Here is a 21266-nt window from a genome sequence, read left to right as displayed (position 1 = left end):
ATCTTTAAAATAAATAAATAAATAAATTGGAATTCCATGTCTGACCAGTTCCTCTGAATGGCCAAAGCTGTCATACACTTTGAAAGTATTAAGGTTCCACATTCTCAGGTGTTTTTTCCAGACAAAAAAAATACTAGGTGTATGGTTTTGATGCTCTTAAAAATGCCTATACTTAGTTTTTAAACTCAGCCATGTGCCTAAGGACAGCTATATCCCTTAATGCAATGTTGAGATTATGTGTCATTTAGTGTTTGAGGTACCTTAACTTGCCAAGCCTTCTTAATGACTAGAGGATTTCAGCGAGGAAGGCTTCAGTCTTCACCTCTGATTACGATGGCCCAGTGTCACTTTTCTGTCCTTAAAGGACCTTGAGGTCACCGGATTCTCGCATTGCTCTGCCTTTATTCTATTTCCTGGTGGGGCCTGCAACTCCTACCCACACTGGAGATTCTGCAGATCTTTGGCTCTAACAATGCCCACATTCCTTTCATTTGCATCTTATCTCTTGGCCCACACACTTGCAGATATAACAATAATACACACTTAACTTTTGTGTGTCCCCAGGTTTGGGCTCTTCGGTCACAGTTTCCAAGATGGTTCCATAAGAAGCAGCCAGCAGAGAGGAGGGAGGAGCCTTCCAGGAAAAAGGATTTTTTTTTTCCTTGACCCTACTTCCCCATTTTCTTTTTTATTCTAATCCTGAGTTTTCATTCACGTTTGGTCAAGGGCTTCACAGATTTTTGTTGCCTCTAGACTCATTCTCCAAAGCTTTATGGGACACATGTTCTGAACAAAGCAGTAGAGTCCGGGGCACTGAGAATCCAGCAGTGCTCCTGCCTGCAAGGGGCTTCTCAATTCCAGTAGCAGAGATGCAGTGTTAACAGCCAGTGTGTGTAAGACACGACACAACAGGATGGGGGGCGTGCTCTTTATTACCTGATTGATAGACACAGGTCCATGTCAGAACCCAAAAGAAGGGTTTTGTGTTGCAGGAACGGGGAAGGAGCTCATGTGGCCCGAGAAAGGGGGGGGTTTTGAGAGGCAAAGGAAAAAGGTCACATGAGAAAAAGGAGATAGGGAGGTTCTGGGAGGGAATGCTGTTGGGACTAGCTATTACTGTGGATTAAAGCAGGGAAGAGTGGGGAGAGTTAAAGAAGGAAATCAAAGTTGGGGCAGATGGTAAAAGACTGGCAGCTGTGCTGGTCTGCCCGGTGCCGCCCTGCAATGCGCAGCCAGTAACTTTTTCCTGGAAAGGGTCCTGTTACCTAGAGACAACTAGAGCAGACCAGAACTTTGTCCCTTCCTATCCATTAGCTTTTGATTTTATTCACTGTCAACATTAAAACCTTCATCAAGGAAAGCATTTTTGGTGTGAAATGAAATGTGCAGTCCTGGTACCTAAAAGACTTCCTCTTTGATAGAATTTAGCTTTCTTTCTTTCTTTCTTTTAAGATTTTATTTATTAGAGCGCTCTCGAGAGAGCACTAGTGGGGGGGGGGACAGAGAGAGGCGAAGAAGCAGGCTCCACCCCTGAGCAGGGAGCCCTACATTAGGGGCTTGATCCCAGGACCCCGGAATCATGACCTGAGCCAAGGCAGATGCTTAACTGACTGAGCCATCCAGGCGCCCCAAATTTAGCTTTCTAAAGAGGGAACATGAATTTCTTCAGGCCTCTAGGGTTCCATGGGGCCTGCTACCCAAATGAATACACCCTGCCCAGATGCTTAATCTTAGCTCCAGAAACAGCAGACATCGGGAGAACATGGCCTACTGGCTAAGAAAGACAAATCATTGACATGTGTAAATAGATATTTACCCAAATATGATGCAAAAGAATATTGAAGACAGGCCCAGGCACCCTTCGCAGCCACACACTACTCCTGGCCTGGTGCGGGCCTGGCCTCTCCTCGGGGCTGCTCTCAGTCAGCGCTAGGCTTCGCCCGCTTCTGTGCCCAGCCTGCTCGCTGTTCAGCAGGGCCTCATCTCCGGTCGGCGGCCCTCTACTGTAATAGCACCGTCACACTCCACGTGGATTGAAAAGAGAACTCACAGAATCTTAGCATGATTTTCTAAAGGAACAGGTCATCCAGTGAGTGCCCTTTCTAATTCTCTGAACTCTCACCCCCGCCAAAGTGCACATCCTCACACAAAACCCCTTCGCCCCCCAGCGTCTGCTGCAGAGCTATGGTAGAATGCAGTTTTCCTCATTTAGGCTACAAATAAAAGGTCACACTTGTCCCCCTGGGTGTCCTTATGATGAAGAACTTGATCACCACTATCCATAACCTGGTTCCTCCCCTTTCTGTAAATGTGTGCTCAGAACTGGGGTCGGCTTGCTAAGGGAAATCCTGGAGCAGAGGGAGCGGGGCGGCACTCATGCTGTCAGTGTGTAGACGAGTGAACTGATCTTCTAGATCTAAGGGGATCTGTCACCTGAGTTTCCAAGTGCAATATGACAGTCTACTGCCCCTCTAAAGTAGGTCAGACTTCATTTTTTTTTTCACAGGGAAAGAGAGGCCCAGGTAGGTTTAGCAGCTGGCTGAAAGGCACCACAGACAGCAGAGTAGGTGAACCAGGGAGAAAATTCAGATCATCATTATGCATGTACTCCAACCACTAAATCTTGTCCCTTCTCAGGCCCCTCACCAGGGAAGGTAAGGATGATAGTGGTTATGAAAGCTTCAGAGAAATAATAGCTTGTATCCAGGAGCTTCCTGTGAATTGTATTAACTTGATTTATTAGTAATTTACTGTCTTGCTACGTTTAGTGCTATAGGATAACAACACTGTTGCTGTTAATACTGTATAAATGAGTAATGGGATTTGTTGCTTTCATTGCTTACCAGTTAACAGAAACCCCAATAACAGACCACAGAGGTGGCACAAGGAGCTTGTGGAGAAGGAATAGTATAAATAGCTCCTCTCTGGGATTCTAAGAATTCTACCTTTTGTCTGAGTTTTGTTTTTTTTTTTATTACCTTTATTATGTGGCTTCTAGCTAAAGAAGAGTTTTGTGAGTGAACCATTCTGCATATCTGCATTATACTTATTATACTGCATCATACTTACCTGGTACAGCAGGCAGAATTCACCAAAATCACCACAAACAAGAGAGAAAGAATGGCCTGACCTCAATGACCTGGGTCAGTCATTTCAATAGTGTGGCCTCAGGCAAGGCCAGCTCTCAGAAAATAGTTTTAACACTGTTTATAACAGGAAGCTTACTTGTCCTAACTGTTCGTGTTTTTTTTGAAATGTAAAATATCCAATAAGGAACTTAACCTTAAACACAAGGAAATATAGTTAACACTTAAAATGCTATCTAAATAGTATCTTGCTTTTCTGTGCCTATGGGGACTGGATTGTTGCAGTCACATCATGGCAGGAGATTAACTTAGGCTGACATAATTTTTTCTTAAAAAGAATTAGAAATGTTTCTCATATAGAGGATGCTTTTAAAAGCATTCTCTGAGGGGCGCCTGGGTGGCTCAGTTGGTTAAGCGACTGCCTTCGGCTCAGGTCATGATCCTGGAGTCCCGGGATCGAGTCCCACTTCGGGCTCCCCACAGCAGGAAGTCTGCTTCTCTCTCTGACCCTCCCCCCCTCTTGGGCTCTCTCACTCTCTCTCAAATAAATAAATAAAATCTTAAAAAAATAAATAAAAGCGTTCTCTGAAACTCAGGTTATTTTTTGGTCATGCCTTAATAGACCTTACGGTCTAAGGGACAAGTCATACCCTCTTGAATAAAGCAGTAGGAACAAGTTTGTTGTCCCTGAGCTTTAAAAGGCAAGTAAGAGTTTGCCCACACTTGAAATAAATGTGTACAAAAGCAGGATAATGTCCTATTTGTTTTCCTAGAAATCAGTGGAAAGAAACTTGTCCTCAGCCATTTATTTGAGGTTGCTAAGAAAACATAATTGATCTACCGAGGCTTAGCTCCTGGAATTTAAATAATACTTAAGTTAGCATTTGCAGTGAGAATTTTGCCTGAGGGGGTGGAGAGCAGGCAGAGGGGGAGCAATGGGTGTGAAGGGTGGTACCTCCTATTTTTCTCTTCTGTCTGAGGCTGCACAGCTGGAACTAATTTTACTTCCCTCTCCCTGAACTTTACTCTAATTATTTGTCCCTGTTACAGTTCCCTGGTGTTGAAACCCAAGTTTTAGCTCATGGAGTACACAAGCTTATTATATAGTGGGAAACACCCCTCTTCCTTTCCTAGGTTTGTTTTTTTTTTTGTTTGTTTGTTTTTTAAGAAAATCCCCGGAGCCCAATCAAAGAATCTAATATTTACATGATATTTTAAGTTTCCTCAAGGCTCCTACCTTTACTGGGTAACCTCTTTTCCAAGTATTGCATCTGCAGCTTTGACCTTAACGTGCCAGTGATTTAAGTGTTGAGACACGGCTGGCTGGGAAAGATGAAGTGTGTGCGCATCTGTACCCAGCTCCTGTAGTTGCTCCTAGGACAGAAGAAACCTGGGCCCAAGAGCAGGTTATTCAGACACGTGAGTTTAAATCTCAGAAGGTAGGACAGCGAAATGTATTCCATCCTAACTAGTCCTTTTGTTCTTGATATGAAAATTAGGTGTTTTGCTGCTCTGCTTTTTAAGAAAGGGCAGATAGCCAGTTGCAAATTGTGGCTGGGATATTCTTTCCTCACAAGAGGCCTGACGTTTAAGACTTTTTTCTGTAGGTCTGGTAACCATTTTCCAAGAAGCCCATATGGCTTGAGTGAATCTCTATGCTATACCTACCACTTCTTCTGTTTCCCGCCCCCCACCCACATATACAAAATGGATTTTGATTATGTTCTAGAAGACATTTTCAGTAGTATTGTTTCTTGAAACGGGCTTTACTTCTTGAGCATTTATTGTGAAAGGAATATTAATGCTTAAATCTGCCGTCGCCTGTCTAATTTGCATATATCTGTGTTGTGTGTTAAACTACATGAAAACCTACAGAGAAAAGACTAGGCTCTGCTAACAACTAATAGCCTATCTTTTCTTTTGACTTGCACAAATTGAGAAATATTGCCTGTGGCAAACATAATGGAAAACTGCATTTTTAATGCTCCCACACACTCATTTCTTTAAAGAGAAGAAAGTGGCCGGCTACTCTTAAAACTTCTCGGGGTACCCAGACTAGACTGGCAGGGGACACTGTAAAGGAGAAGGATTTTGGATTTTGGAATGAAGATTTGGGGATGAATAAGGTTCACAGAGATGTTGAAGTTGACTAACGGGTATGGTATTGGGCTTAAAAATACGAAGGAAAAAAAAATACAAGGGCGTCAACCCCACCTGCTAAGCTTCTAGTTCTTTGTGAAGAAGGACGTTTGCTGCCTTGCCTATTTTTGAGTTGCTTGAAATCTCAAAATATTTGTATTTCATGTAATAGCCTGTGTATAAGATAATTGATTCAAGCTTCTTGACATGGAGAGAAGCTTTAACTTATTACAGTCCTTTTATTTCACGTGTTTTAAAGCTCCCCTTTACATTCTGTTTCTCCTGTTTGAGGAAGGGCATTCTCTGTCTTAGGATCTAAGTTTACATTTTCTATCAAAGCTCATTTAAGTTCACCCAGCAATTTGGAGTTAAAGTGAGACATCGGGATAATTGCACAGAGCCACACAGGTTGGCTGCATTAGCAAAAACAAAGTGGCCTGGGAAGGAAAATGAAAACCCGTTTTTAAGTGCTGGAGTGAAAACAAATAGATACATCCTGTAGTATTTCTTCAACAGCAGTTTATAATTACTTCTCTTCAAGGCCTATTTTAACTGGACTTAGAACAGTAGCTTGAAAAGTAAGCTAGCAAGCTATCCAGTTCTGTAGACATGGGGGCGGAACAAGAAAGGAGTGGCCCGGTGGGAACCAGGGCCTGGCGGTCCTTCTGAGAGTATGCCCCAGTGCCTTAGTCTTTAGGTCTCCCTCAAGTCGGCCATGGGAAGCCTTTGATGGCACAGAGGTGTTTTTTATACAGCATTGTATCATTTAGCTGTTGAATTACAAATTACCCCCAAATGTGGGGCTAAGGCATTTAGCATTCACAGTTTCTGTGGGTCAGGGATCCAGGGGTAGTTCAGCTGAGTCCTCTGGGTCTGGGTCTCCCACGAGGTGACAGTCCTTTAAAGGCTAAGCATTCACTTTCTAGTTCACTCACACCAGATTGTTAGCCAGTTCAGGTCCTTGAGCATTCTTGGCTGGAAGTTTCCCTCAGTTCCTTGCCACCGGCCCTCTGGGTTGAGACTCTCACACTGCAGCACCTTGCTTCATGAGCGAGAGAGAGAGAGAGAGAGAGACAGCAGGAGAGCGAGCACTAGCAAGAAAGAAGTCCCAGTCTTTTGCAACAGAATTCCAGAAATGACATCTTGTCACACTGGCTGTATTCTACTTATTGGAATGCAAAATACTAGGTCCAGCCCACTTTCAAGTGAGGGTAACTGGAGCCAGGTCAGAAGCTACCTATCAAAAGCGTGGTGCCATCATATTCTTGCCACGTCCGACTAATAAGCCTGTAGTGAATGAACTGTGACGTGAATAGTGTGTATATTTACAATGCTGAATACAGCTTATGGAAGTAGTGATTTGGGGAGGCATGGAATGTGGTCCCCTTTATGTAGCAAATTGGCTGAAAAGTGCTGAGCTGAGCTTCCCTGACCCCGGGAGACCAAGGAAAGGGGTTTTCAGGAATGGCTGGAGTCAGGGTGCCTGACTGAGGTCATGGAACGGAGTGAAGATAAGCAGCCTTCATGGCTTTATTAGCATGATACCCTAAACACAGAGACCAGAGGGCCCTCAGATTATATTTCATTATGTGTTGGGAGGTTTTGATTGGTACTTTGTGGATCATTAGGGGGAAGGGACCCTGTGGTTGGATTTATAAAGTTGCTATTAAGATCACGGAATGGGAGGTTGTACTTGTGTTAATGGTCCCGTGCCCCTACTCCCAGCTTCTGGACTCCAAATGTACATTTTCAGCAGTAAACTGTATAAAGGGTTATGGATTTGGATTATGAGACAAATGGTTAAGACAGGAGTTGCATTTCACATTTCAATTTGACAAATTCTGTTAGAAAATCCATGCAGGTTTATGGGAAGAGTTCAAGTCTAGGTTTTCTTCACCTGTTGCAGGTTAATACTTCCTTTTGGTTGCTGAAGCTCCAGTGTGGGAACTTAGGGAGGAAATGTTTGAATTCTTTTGTCCCAGTTCCTATTGATTGGCTTCTGCAGGCTCTGAAGCCTCGATAAAATTCCCTCTGATAGACATGTCTGGGACATCCTCCCCCTCCCGGACCAAGCTAAGTCCATGCAGACCTCAGTTACGGCAGCGATCCCTCATGTGGCTCACATTCATGCTCCCAGCTGGAGTAAGCACAGCCCAAGGACAGGAACCGTGTGTCTGACACACCTTTGTACCCCTGGTAACTAACAGAGAAGCTGAGCATAGTAGGAATTGTAAAGCTCTTGAACAGATGGGTGAAGCGATTAGTAATTATGATCAGTTTTCAAATCTTCCCTGTTAATTTTCTAAGGAAAGTAGCATAACAAGTAATAAAATTTGTTTTAACTAAGATAGTGTGGGTCATTATAAACTGGTGTGGCTCTAGAATTATAGGGATATTACCTATACTCCTGAGACAAGCCAGGCAATTTTCAGTTTTCTACTCCCTTGTGTCCATCTGCAGCTCTTAATTGATCCTGGGAGGATTTTCTTTGTAACCTGTGGGACTGTTATTTTTTCAATTCCTCTGTTATTTGCTGCTCCTAATGCTCGGTCCACTGCTTTTTGTTTACTTGTGACTGGTAAAGCACTTTTAAGATTACCTTAGATCTTCAAATATTACTAATTAATAATCCTAAGTGTTTTGTTCATTGTACAAAGGCATCCTACATTTGTCATCCCGGGGGCCTGGGGTTAAGAAACCTGTAACATAACGTGGAATAAAGCCAGACTCTTAACTTTTTAAAATCTTGCATAAAAACTTTTTATGCTTTGTGGTTTGATTTTTGTTTCTCGGTATGGTAAATGAGGAGCCCAAGTTATACTGCCCTGGCCTGGCCTACCCTCTCAGGTTAGCTGTAGGGGTTAAGAATTGATTTCATGAGCTCAGCCCAGAGGTTGTGGAGTTAACTGATTTAATGTCACCTGCATTGTGTACTCACATTATGTGTTTTTATTCTTTGTTCATGAGTTTTTCTAAGGATTAGTTACAGCTTTTCTGGTGATAGGAGAGGAAGAAGTCATGGAGAAGTGAGATAGGCAAGAGAGGCTTTTATTTAGGTACATTATATTTTTATGTATGTTTATATTTTATGATCTTAATTTACAGAAGACTGTAACTCAGCCTGGAGCTAAGGCTAACTGTCCATCTCTCAGAGCTGGTGAGGGAAATCTCTGAAGTTTTTCCTAAAGAGAGCTTATCATTTGTTGCTGTTCGGTTATTCCAGTGCACCCTACACTGATTTTTATGTCCTGGGCTTACAGGATTTCTGCTACATATAAATCTGAAAGACCCGTACAAATTCCCAAGAAGTACCCCGACTTGATGCGGCCATGAGCCTATTGTATCTTGTGGTGTCTTTGGTACAGTCCGTTCTTGCATGGGGCTAATCAAGTTCACGCTTGAGGCTCAGGCTCCTAGGGAGTTCATCTCAGCTCAAAAATCCACAGACTGGCATGTAAATATCCATGTGTCACTTTTTCACACCACCTCTTGTGAATAAGGAGACAAACTATCTCAAGAGCCGTGGTTTTCCTAATGAATTGGAGTCACCTATGTGTACTGTGTTTGTGACATGCACATTTGCAGTCGGGGTCCACAGGAAGGACACCATTTCCTGGATCCAACCACAGAGTGCAAATATTGTGCCCTAAATAACACACTAGTTACTGTAAATGTCAGTAGAGGGAGTTTTTCCGACTTTGATTTAATGAAAGCCTACAGCAAAGCCAGCTGTTAGCACTTCTTAACTGCTTGTCAGAGGGGCGAGAGGGAGGGGCAAAAACCTCTTTTCTGTGTACTTTAGTCTTAGAATTGAGGTTTCAACAGGTGTTGAATAGCGACACTAGGGGTCCTTTACAGCTTGATATCTTTTAGGTGGTGAATTTATAAATTTCCCAGCACAGGGATCCTGGAGTTACCGGAGGAGATTCGTGTAAAATTAGTTTGGAGTTTGCATCTCGAAGCCCCTCACCTAAGAAATAAGCATTTTCATTGTCTGGGCTCCCATGAGGAATAAGTAAAAGATAAAACTAAAGGAGAGCGAAAGCGTACCAAACTCAGGTCCTATCTTTGTCACTGAAGGTGTCTCTCCAAACTCACTGTAAGCCATGTGAGTTTTTGTTGTCATCTGCATTTTCTGAAGAAACCACTTGAGGCAAACAGGGAGGAAAGTATGCAGCACTCCTTTTATCATTTTTGCCCTCTCTAGAATGCCTTTAGTAAACGGATGAGATCGTTAAGGGTCTTACCGCCCATGGAAATCCCTTTGACATTATGCTATGTGTACTGAGGGGAGATAATCTTTCCAGAGCAGAGAAAGTTTACAGTCTTATTATCTTGAAGAGGAGAAGAAAGTTTCTTCCTCGAATTATACCTTGAAACATGTTATGTTTTGGTAAGCCCACTTTATTACTTCCATCCTTCTCTGTGGCAATTTTTTTTAAAAATAAATGTACCATTGTACCGTAGTGCTTTCTCAATAGCATATTGTACTTGTAATATAGCATGATGGAAGTTGCTGGGCTCAGTCTAGTCCTATAGAATGCAGAGCCAAGTTCTGAGTAAAACCTCTAATTGAATTACCTGCAAAGCACTGACAGACAGGCTTTCAGGACAGACAAAGCTTTGCTTTCCCCAGCAAAAATAGGTCATGTTTAAGTTGGCCTTGTAACTATTTGTTACTGGTTTTTGCCAGCACTTTCACCTTGGGCCCCTTTTCCTGCAGGAGACGGGGAGTGGGTTTCTGACTGCCAGCCGGAGGGCTCAAGCATTATCTTCTTATTTTCGAGAAAATTGATAACAGATCAAGTTAAATGGAAGAGCCTTTGAAATAAAAATCCCAAGTATTTTTCTGTAGATTATACCAACATTCTTGCATGAATCTTTACTGAAAAGAAAAGCCAGGGACAGGAAAGTAGCCCTTTATAGCAGTCTTTATCAATCTGAAAAGTGTTTTTAACTTCTGGGAAAAATTAGAGTATGCTCCTGTTCTTCATGAGAGAATGTCTTGTAGAGCATTTGCATTTGAAAATGAAGAATAATCAGTTGTTGCTCTCTCCTTTCTTTCTCTTTTTGTCTCATCCACAGCCTCTGCAATCCCAGATAATGGCAGAAGGTCCTGTCTAAAGCTCAAAGTCTTTGTGAGACCAACAAGTAAGTTGACTAGAATGAGCTTCAGAGGGTGGCTTCACCGCGCATGCTTCATCGTGTGGTCTGGTTCACCGCGGTACAACTTTTTTTACTGTTAAATCTTGTGTGGTACCTGTTTTGTATATCAGCATCCATGTTTTAGTTTTCATCATATTTTTTCTCATCATTCTTCATGATGCTTTTATTTTGAAGTACACAGCAGTTGCTAACTTGTTGTTTCTTAGACTGTTGTACGTGCACAGCAAATGGGAACAATATTGGCATTTGGATAGATGCCATTGATTGTAAAACAATCTACATAAATTAAAGGAGACAATAGAGAGAAAGAAAAAAAAGAAATGGGAGTTTAAGGGTGTCTTCACTAACATATTTGGCTGTTATCTCTATTTTTGTTATAGATAGCTGTATGAAAACTATAGGTGTTCATGATCGTGTTTTCGATGTTAACGACAAAGTAGAAAATTCATTAGAACCAGCAGGTTAGTATGCTTAGAGACTCCTCTTTTAACAAATGCATCTCTCTCTGGTGCTTCCGTACTTTTTTTCCTTTCTTCTCAGCATGTTTGCATGTTATAGTTGCTCTGCTTTTGCTCATTGCTAGCGATGCTAATATTACTTATATTCTACCTCATTCCTCCAGTATCTTTGTCTAATGCATGTTAGATAAAATATGACCTTTCTTTTTTGGACATGGGTTTGATATAATGCATTATCCTAATATAGAAGCCCCATCAGAATGCTAAAATCTCACTACTTTTTACCATATCCTCTGAGCATGCTGGTGAATCACTGTGAATATTAATGGCTCTGTTTTCATAGAAGACAGAAAAAAAATTCTATTGTATATGTTTTAAAATTTTTTGTATATTATATCCAAATCTATAGATAAAAGTAATTAAGACTATTGCACAAAATAGCAGCTAACTCAACGTATTTTTCTCTGGCAATTCACATGCATCATTGAACTGATCTAAAGACCTTTATTACATCTCAGATATTATTTGTGCTATTGATATCAATAGCAGTTGGTCTGGAGAAGTAGAATCATGTTACCTAACACCACAAATTCACACACTCGTTACTCACACAAATGAATCAGTAGTCTGTCCAACCAAATGTTATCCTTGACTGCTGAGGCAAAATAAGTATTAAGGAGAATTTTTTTTTTTTCTACTGCTACGTTCCACACACCCAAACTTTCCTGTCACTGAAGAAACCTAAAACCCACACAAGCACTCATTGAAACATTTACACTGTAGTGTACTATGGGTGAAGTGGCCCTATACTATCCATTTGGTTAGAATTTCAACTAGACACTAGGATAGGAGCTCTCTATCTACTGTGCACTGAGGACCGTGCCTTGATGCCCCTGTATACCTACCTTCCTGTGGTTTCCTCTCTTTGCCCTACCTGCTTGAGATCTTGACTGGTTTCCTTACCCAACTCCCGCATCCATCTCAAAGTTTAGTGGAATTAAAATGATTTCTTCTTCACAGAAAGATGTGAGCCCCACCCCCCAACACCTTATGTGAACAGATTTTTTTTTTCATCTATTTGTAGCAGCACTTCTCTTTTTTATGGCCCTAGAAATTAAAGGGTTGTGAAGTCCACTTTAACTTTTGAGTATTGTTAACTAGGACACAACCAGGGAGCCTTAGGGAAACTTACCCCGAGTAAATGTGGTGCCTCAGGACATAACAATAGCTTTCACGTTGTAACTGACAGAAAGAGTTAGGTTTTTTTTCCCCAAGCATTCTTGTTTTTCTAAGGCAGGCATCTTACCCCAGCACAAATGGGAGGTGTGTACAATAAAGCTCTGAGAGGCCTTCTTGACTCCCCAGGGATCAGTTAGCTGCTTTAGAAAGTTGCAAGGAATGAGTGCTGAGATGGAGATATTTTGAGTCCTGGAAATCTGGAAGCATTACTGGGGCTTTTCAAAGTACCAGACTCCTTCCAAAGCTTGAAGACTTGGTCCATCTTAGGATCTTTGAGTTAGATGAGCTCTCTTCTAAGGACCACAGAGTCTACACTTGCCCCTTGATAATTGAGACTTGCCCAGGCCTCATCCCTAGTAAGAGACTGATCCAGGTTTAATATTCAAATTTCTTGACTCCCATTCCAACATGAGTAGAAAAGGAGGATTCTCTTACCATTAGTAGACACGTAGATCTTCATAAAGAGAACTTTACTCTATTGGAAATGTTAATAATTCATGTGTAGAATGACGGACAGAGTTAGGCGTGTTGTAAACTATATCCTGAATACCCTGAATTACGATTTTTTGATGCAGGCTGTGGTAGAATGTAGGCGTATCTTTCCAATAATCTTTTTTCCAGGTAAATTCCATTGCCTATCAAGAAAGCAAGAGGCTGTTTAGAAGCAACAGATTGCATGTTTTTCTTGGTCATCAAGAGCTACACTGAGGACTATTCTGACCCTAGGAATAATTTTCCTTTGAATTCAACTAATGATAAAATGCAAGATATTAAGATGCATTCATACGTGAGCATATGTCACTGTCTTTGGGAAATAGGCTCTTTTTCCCTGAGCATTTAAAATCCTTGATGGCTCCCAAACCTATGCCCATAGAACTGATGGAAGTTTGCAGAAGTCTGCTAGAATGTGGTGTGTGGGGGGTGGGGGGGGGAGTGGAAATGCAGGTGCACAGGCAGGAAAAGCTCCTCCAGTCAGTCAAGACTGGATTTAAGGGCTTTCTTGTGAGCATCTTCGCTAAAAAAGTAACACGAGGTTGAGCTACCATCCCTGGCTGTAGGAATGCAATAATAAATTCGAGTACTTTGTCCTATTCCTCACAAAATTCAGTCAGACGTGTGGCTTTACACCCACCGCTGTGGTGGACAGTGGAGTATAGACCTAGACTTTAAAAATCCGGAAAGCCTGAAAGGATTCCACTGCATGTTCTCGGCAATGTGTACTAACTCACCTGTCTTTGGAATGTATTTGTCTTGTTTGCTTGCACACTCTGCCTGCCATTTTCCTATCATCAGGGATACAGGATGATCTCAGGGCAGACATATGCCACAGAATATGCTCCAGATTATTGCTAGTGTTCTCTCAATTAACCATTGAAACCCTCAGACTGTGGAATCCTGGAGGCAGGAGGCAAGACTTGACTTGGTTTCTGAGGAGGAATATTTTCTTCCTTCAAGCCACATTTACCATCATGAGTCTTAGGAACTCTGATGGTTAGATATAATTTCCAGTGGGCGAGATTTTGCTTATGAATTCTTCCTTAGGATTCTGAAATTGCTCAGATTTACCCAAATGACAACTAGTTTCTCATTTTGCTTCTCAGGGGCTGTAGAATCTTCCAACACTGAGGCCCTGTTAGAATCGAAGGATGCTTTGTAGAATCCCGAGCTAGGACCAGCATGTTACAGAGAGCAAGAAGAACTGTGTGGCCCTAGCGGGACAGATTTCCCCCTTTGAGGGTAAAATGACACTTACTGGCTGGTTGCTTAGAAGAGGGTTACTCTCAAAAATCATCCATAATTAGAAGGCTGAAAAGTACACGTAACCTCATGCTTCACTTGTATGAAAAACAAAAGCTTTCCTCCTCTCTGTGTCCCGCAAGGTCATTCACCCTGTCTTGTGCTGCCTGGAGCAATGGTTAGCCCTTGCTGAGCATCCTGGAAGGACAGGGAGGGCATCTCTCCCTCCAGTTCACACTGAGTACCTACTTAGGACCGGAATAACTTTTATCAGTACACATCCAGACTTTACAAGGAAGAGTACTGGGTAATTTGGTAGTAAAAATAAGATGGAGAAGAACCCAAGAGCTGATGTAATTTCAGGTGTATAAATATAAATGATATTTCAAAATGAAATCTGGAAGCCTCAGGGTTTATGGTTTTTACAAATTAAACCCGAAGCACTCTATTATTCTGATTGACAACATATTGATGCTCTTAAGGTGATCTGGATTTTAATTTCAGGGCTATTCAGGACATTTATGTGTAATTCCTGTTACCTCCAGATCGAATACATTTGCCAGGCTGAAGAAGAACAGAGAGAAGCGACCACAAGTAGTTGGCACCATGGGGGGTGGGGGGCTTTATAGTTTTTCCTCTGCATCCCTTTAACTTTGCATTCTTGCTCCCTAACCTTCTCTCTAGTCTGTTAAGCCAGTCGCCACCCCACACAGGTTTGCTCAGGTCCAGGCGACGGGAGCAAATCAGACACAGGAATGCAGCAGCTTCTACAGGAGGACAGGCGAAGAGCATTCCAGGGCAGAAGCCTTAACACAGAGCAGATAGATTGCTCAGCTCATACTGGGGAGGGATGTGATGAACAGAGATAGTCTACCTGCGCATATTCAAAGCAGGGGCCAGCCTGTGTGCCGACAAAGTGGCCACTTTCGGACAAAGGATAGGGGAGTGTGACAATACGTAGTGAAAAAGAAAGCATCCTTATTGTGACGTGTGGTGTGAAGATATAAATGAGTTTGAACTCAACAGTCCTTTAAGGGGTTCTAAGTGGGTCATGCAGGAATACTTAGGGATTATCCTTTGAGGTCTACAAAATTGAGAAACCTCACTAGAGTCTCACTTGTCTCCACTGTCTGATTGACCGGTGAGTGAATATAAGATGACAGTCTCCTGAGTTTTTACAGGAAGGTCCCCTGATGCTGAAATAAAAATCTACCACTGAACCCCACCCTGGGCCCCAAGAACATGTGGTTCAGAGAACATGTAGTCTGAAAGCACAAGTTAAGCCAGGAGGAAGGAAGAAGACAGGCAACACTGGAGCAAAGCATGGCTCATAGGCAAGCCTCCCATCTATCTTTGGGTACTAATTGCTGCAGAGTTCCTGTTTCAAAGTTAAGCCTGTTAATCATGCAGATCAGGAAGGCTATCCAAAGTCAGAGGCAGCCTGGTAGAACACTTTTTAGCTAAATAAAAGAAGCTTACCTCCCTTAATCCATTTTATTTAGAGGAAAATTTGCATCCACGCCGATAATTGATGTGCCAAGCTTCAGCCTGATAAAAATAAAAATAGTCAAGTTCAAGTAATTTAATCCTGGAGATACAGGGTTTGTAATGGAAATAGCACCATCATTGATTCCCAATTGTAGGCAAACTAGTGGGCACCACTTACTGAGGTCTAGTGGGCATTACATATAGTTAATTGAAAATGCCGTTCTGGCAAAAATAAATAAATAAATAAAATGCGGTTTTGGCCTTTAATTTTTCTTAGTTGAAAATTCATGTAGGTAACCAACCACCAAACATTCAGCACTAATCCCATGAAACAGGTGCAAAGAGGAAAAGGGGCAGCCCCATTCTGATCAACCACTAACATGCCAATGTAACTACACACACACAAACACACACACACACCCCCACCAACATGTCACTTGCTTCTCCATGGCATCTTGGGTTGAAAAGGGACCTTCGGACATCTCGGCTTTATGCAAGGTGTGTTTGCTAGCAAATCAAAGTCGTAAACACATACCAAAGGTTACATACAGTCTGTGTACAATTTTTCCCCTCAGTTTTTAAGGAATGTAATAATATTGCTGAAAAGGTCCAATTTTCTCTGCTTCTCCTTTGTTTGCTGTAAATAATGAGTGATTATGCAGACATGAAAGTCAATGGTGGCACAAGGTTCATTACCCTACTTTGCAGAGGGTGGCGAGGTCTGTTAACAGCAGGCTGCTGCGAGAGTTATTAAGGATGTGAAATCTCATTGGAATGTGTGCTTTCTATTTGAACAGATGACACCGTACATGAGTCAGCCGAGCCATCCCGCGGTGAGAACGCGGCACAAACACCAAGGATACCCAGCCGCCTTTTGGCAATCCTACTGTTCCTCCTGGCGATGCTTTTGACGTTATAGCACAGTCTCCTCCCGTCACCTGTCACAGAAAGCATCAGGGTCTTGGAACACCAGAGATCCACCTAACTGCTCATCCTAAGAAGGGACTTGTTACTGGTTTTTTGGCAGATGTCAGATTTTTTGTTTTCTTTCTTTCAGCCTGAATTCTAAGCAACAACTTGGGGCCAAGAGGGGCTAAAGTAGTTGCTGCTCCCCTGCCCTATTCCCCCGCCCCCAGCCCTTGCCCTTGCCTTCTCTCATCCCTTCCAAATTAAATGGACTCCAGATGAAAATGCCCAATTGTCATAGTGACACCAGTGGTCGTCAGCGCCTGTGCATTCTCCTCTAAGAGCCCACCTCCGTTAGCATACTGTGACAGCAGTCTATGGACAAGGAAGAACGGTGGCAGATGCAGCTAGTGATGGCAAGGCCCAGCGGGGTTTTCCTCTCCCATACAATATTTATGCCTTCTCATTCAGGACTGTAAGATGATCGTGTAGGGCATCATGTCACCATGTCAAGTCCAGAGGGGAGGTAGTAAGGATAGATATAATATTACACCCTTTCCTCTAGGAGTACATAAATCAACAGGCTTCCAAAAGGTTGAGACACTGGTTTTTTTTGTTTGTTTTTTGGGGTTTTTTTTGTTTGTTTTTTGGGGTTTTTTTTGTTTTTTTTTTGCTTTTGTTTTTTTGGAGTTATTTTTTACGATGACTGTCTTAAAGCACTCTTGACAGCAAAACTTGTGCTCCATGAAAGAAGCCTTTTTTTCTAGAAAGCAGGTCGGGTGCAGGAATGCTAGCTAGCACAGAGCAAGGCTGAAAACAGAGAAAACTAGGTTTGGTGGGGGTGTGTACGTGTGAGTGCCTCTAATTTTTTTGGTGACTGGGCAATGCACACCAGATTTTTTTTTCCCCTTGGAATACAGATCACCATGGTGCTACAATAATTTTTTTTTTAAAAGAAACTCAAAGAGGCATTTTTATGAATAAAGTGACCTTCCCCAAGGCTGACAAGCCAGGGTTGATGAGTGTATAATGGAATAGCTCTGGATGCTCCTCTGGGGGACAATATGTACCAAGGAAAGGAGGTCAGTGGCCAGAGGAGATGTGATTTGGCTTTGCTGGAGCGCCAGTGTGCTGTGGCCTTTCCCCGACTCCCACCCTAGTACCCACGTTTTGCTCCACACTCCACAACTACAGGGGCTCGGACACACACCCCTGTCACCAGGAGAGTCAGTCAGCACTACTTGGGAGGGCTAAAGGGAAATTTGGAATAAAAATTCCAAAGTTTGGAATAAAAAATTCAAGTGTTGATTTTATATTCTTTCCCTTTCTGACACAGCCTGAAGCGTAGGGGGAACATGTGTTTATCTGTGGGAGATAAACAAGATGGAGTCCCAAAGACTTTAACAAAATATTTTTTTAAAAATCCGCTAGAATAGAAAATACATTATTTAGATATACTTTATGCTGAGAGTGAGTATATATGCTTGTCCTATTTAAACTTGTGAGAAAAAAAGTGGTATCCCTTGATACATTTAGAAATATAGGGGGCTATCTTGTTTCATTGTGGGGGTGGGGCAGAAGGAGAATAAACGCAAGACGACCCTGTTTGAGGAACCTTAGCATGGCCAACAAGGGCCATTTCCAGTTGATTACCAGGAAATACAAGCCTTGGGGGTTACTACTGGGGAGGCTGTCACCTACTTTGAACTCCAAAAGCCTAGACAGGGAAAAGTATCAGACCAATGGAAAAGAAATCTAGCCTTTTTATATTGCACGACGTGTCAGTAGGAACCATGCCTTTCCAGAACAGAGCAAAAAATAAATGCAATGATCATGTAACATGTGGAAAATTGGAAGCATTCCAGCAAAATAAGGCTTTTTAAAAATAGGTATATTTGTTTTTTTAAAATGTCTATATGAAAAAAAGAGAGGGGTCATATTATGGACAGACTTCATGAATGGGAATTTGCTACGAATTGTGAGTAGTTCTGAATTAGAAAAATGTGTGAATGAAAGGCAGCTGTAAAGGCACTTGCACCCTGGAGAGTTGTACACATGTTGGCATGTAATCTGGGCTTACCTGATCCACTTGGAGTGGACGTTACTGCTGGGTCTCTTTGCACTTGGAGCCCCGGGGGTGGGGTTGCCAGCCTCACAGACACAACCAGCGCTGCTTCCGCAGACGTCAGGAACTCCTCTGGAGTGACCAAGTCTTGTCACAGAAGGCAGCCACCATTTCACTGGAACAGAAGTTCACAGCATTGGGTTCTTTTTTCCTTTAACTCTTTATGTGCTCAGTACTCTCAGTAATATCCAGTAATACCTCTTTTTATTAATAGTTACAGGCTTGTTGGCCCAGTGGGATTTGAGTGGGGGTGGGGGGAGGACACCTGCTAAAATGGATCAATAGTCAGAACCAAAATAATACTGCATGTTCTATAACCACGAGGAAATCAAATGATCCTGTAAAGATTCCCGTTAGTCATAACTACATTAGCAGTGCTAATTTCATTTTAGAAATGGTGACTTCTGTGGTTTTGCTAGCATTCGTCTCTAACAAATGATAAAATAATTACTCATGGCCCTCTCTGCCACTGTCTTTCATTTTTCACAGTGAAATTAGACCCCTTTACTTCATTATGCCACTACAAATTAAGTTTGGGGGAAAAAAAAAAAGGCAAGACTATCCACACCAGTAGACAGTGTGCTTCTCTACCGTTAAGTGATGGAATTGTAGGTAATGCTTGCCACGGAGTTTCCAAGACAATGATTGGTATCAGAGAGTTTTCATCTTGTCCAGAAAGTGCTGGTGGCCTTTTATGGTGGTGTTACAACCCTCCAGGGGCTTAGGAGGATGTCGATGCAATTTTGTAGCAGCTTTTAATTAAAAAAAGAAAACTCAAAAGTCTGAAGGGCAGCCTTAGCTGCCTCTCAGCCCCAGTAAGTCAAACCCCAGCGACCTTTGCCCCTGGTTGCCAAGGGCTTTGCAACATGAAGCAGGGAAATAAGGATCTGTCTGTTTAGTGGATACCGTGTATCCTTTAATAGACCAGGTAACAGTTCGTGTTAGTTTAGACTATTGTTTTGTACTGTACTTTCTTGGGTGGCAGAGGAAAGAAAAGTAAAACGTTAAAAAGAAAAAAAAAATGCGTTCTTTAAATTCTGTATTATTAGCGACCTCTGTTGTATATAGTGTTTGATAATAAAGTATTAATTTGATTCTTATGTCTTTTGTAAGTGAGAACAATAGTCTTTCAGGATACAAAACATGCATTGAGGCTTTGAAACATCCACTGTATACGTAGCTGAGAAGAGTCACAAATGGCTAAGACACTGCTTCATACAGGACTCACGTGTGGTCATCGCCCTCCCAGTCTTAAGACTCCACCATCTTGGGACCTGGAACAACATGACTTTTTTGATCCATATTTTATCCTCAATGTTTTCAAGGTCTGATGTTGGAGCCCTGTGGTGTTTTTTCTCCCCCCGGGCATGTTGGTTTAAAAAGGTTTAGGGAATTTGATAACAGAGTTCTGTACTTCGGTTTGGTTTTTCTGTTTGTGGTGGTTTTCATAGACAGTTTCATTTTTTCCTCAGGAAGGGTTGCCAGTATCACACGCGGCCCAAGCATGGGAAAGGTTTCAAGCCAGTCCATTTAGGAAGGTTAAATGGGGGCTGTTTCCCTCTGCCATTGTGAAAGGAAGAGTCGTACAGTACCTGTGGATTTTCAGGGACTTTGTTTTTCTCTGGTGCCTTAGTAACGGCAGCAGCCATTTTTAGTAGTTTACCCAAAATTAATTAAACCATTTAAACTCCCCTCCATTCATTGCTCTCAGAGCTGTGGTCAGTCGTTTTTCTTTTGAAAACCACCTCCACCAACACCCCCGTTTGCCTACCACCACCCCCCTTTGATTTCTTACGTTTATTTTATTTTTTTGTCTTGCCTTCCTCCCACGTTTTATTTTCCTTCAGAACCGTGAATGGGCAGGTCTGTCTCTGGTTTGGCATCACTGAGTTCTTCCCATGCATTTGCCCAAGAGCTGCTCGGATGTGAGACAAATCTCCCTACGATGGGCTTGCTCCCATTGTCTGTACAGTTTAATAGATGCTGGCATGTTGGAGGTTACCCATAAGTCAAAATCCGCTTTCCATGCTTACTCTTGACACCCCATTGAAGCCACTCATTGTGTGTGCGTCTGGGTGTGAAGTCCAGCTCCCTGTGGTCCTGTGCTTGTACTGCCCTGCTTTGCAGTTCCTTTGCACTTACTCATCGAGTGCTGTTTTGAAATGCTGACTTATATAAACGTAAAAAAAAAAAAAATGTAAAAAAAAAAGAACCCACACACAAACCAACCCATACAATCTGTATTTGTATATACACGTGTCCGTACAAGTATACCTAAATAAAAATTAAAGATTTTCATCATTTTAATTGGAGCCCTCCTTCTACTTCTTTGTTCCTTGAATGACGCCTTTATTTCAGGGGCTACTTATACTCTGCTGATTTTTCCAAATCTTTGTGGATAGAGAATACGTTACGTACAAGAGAAGGCCTGAGACAAACTCAAAGAATGCAGGGTTAGAAAATGGCCCAGTATCTAGGCACATTCCAGTTATTCTGATGAGAAAATGGTGAAATTCAAGGCTTGTCTTTGTATTTGAGCCTTAAAATAGGCACTATGGCAAGCCCTGCATCCTAAAACTGCTTAAATTCAAGAGTTACGTTCAAAATTATGTTCTTTCCCTCTGTAGTTTTTCACCCCATCAAGACAAAGACAAAATAAGCATTTTTCCAACAAACATCCCATACTTCAGAGAGAAATAATGACAGTAATAGTAATCACTTCAGTACAACACTGAAGGTTAGTGCTATCAAGGAAAACTTACCAGTGTGTAACCTTGGGCAAGTCACACAGTATCTTTGGGACTCCATTTCCCTATCACTAAATAGTAAGAGTTATGTAAGTGATTTGGTTGTCTGAATATTGCCCTTGCTGGACACCACAAAGCCCATTTGGCATCTCAGTCATGTGAGTTTTTGTCTTTG

The 21266-nt window shown here is 42.1% G+C and overlaps 1 protein-coding gene across 3 annotated transcripts in view; it reads left to right on the top strand.

The window, feature by feature from the left end:
* EFNA5 (ephrin A5) overlaps window positions 1–20651 on the top strand; it is a 271889-nt gene extending 251238 nt beyond the window's left edge. For 2 of the 3 annotated variants that reach the window (XM_027606168.2, XM_027606167.2), the window contains 3 exons: window positions 10311–10376; window positions 10772–10852; window positions 16111–20651. In XM_027606168.2, the coding sequence (XP_027461969.1) occupies window positions 10311–10376; window positions 10772–10852; window positions 16111–16232 (269 nt within the window). In that variant the 3' untranslated portion in view covers window positions 16233–20651. The remainder of the gene's footprint in view (window positions 1–10310; window positions 10377–10771; window positions 10853–16110) is intronic. The other variant, XM_027606169.2, reaches the window with a different exon arrangement.
* Window positions 20652–21266: the final 615 nt, after the last annotated feature.

The sequence above is a fragment of the Zalophus californianus genome, chromosome 5 (genome assembly GCF_009762305.2).
Source record: "Zalophus californianus isolate mZalCal1 chromosome 5, mZalCal1.pri.v2, whole genome shotgun sequence".
Classification (NCBI taxonomy): domain Eukaryota; kingdom Metazoa; phylum Chordata; class Mammalia; order Carnivora; family Otariidae; genus Zalophus; species Zalophus californianus.
This window is presented reverse-complemented; position numbering and strand designations above follow the sequence as displayed.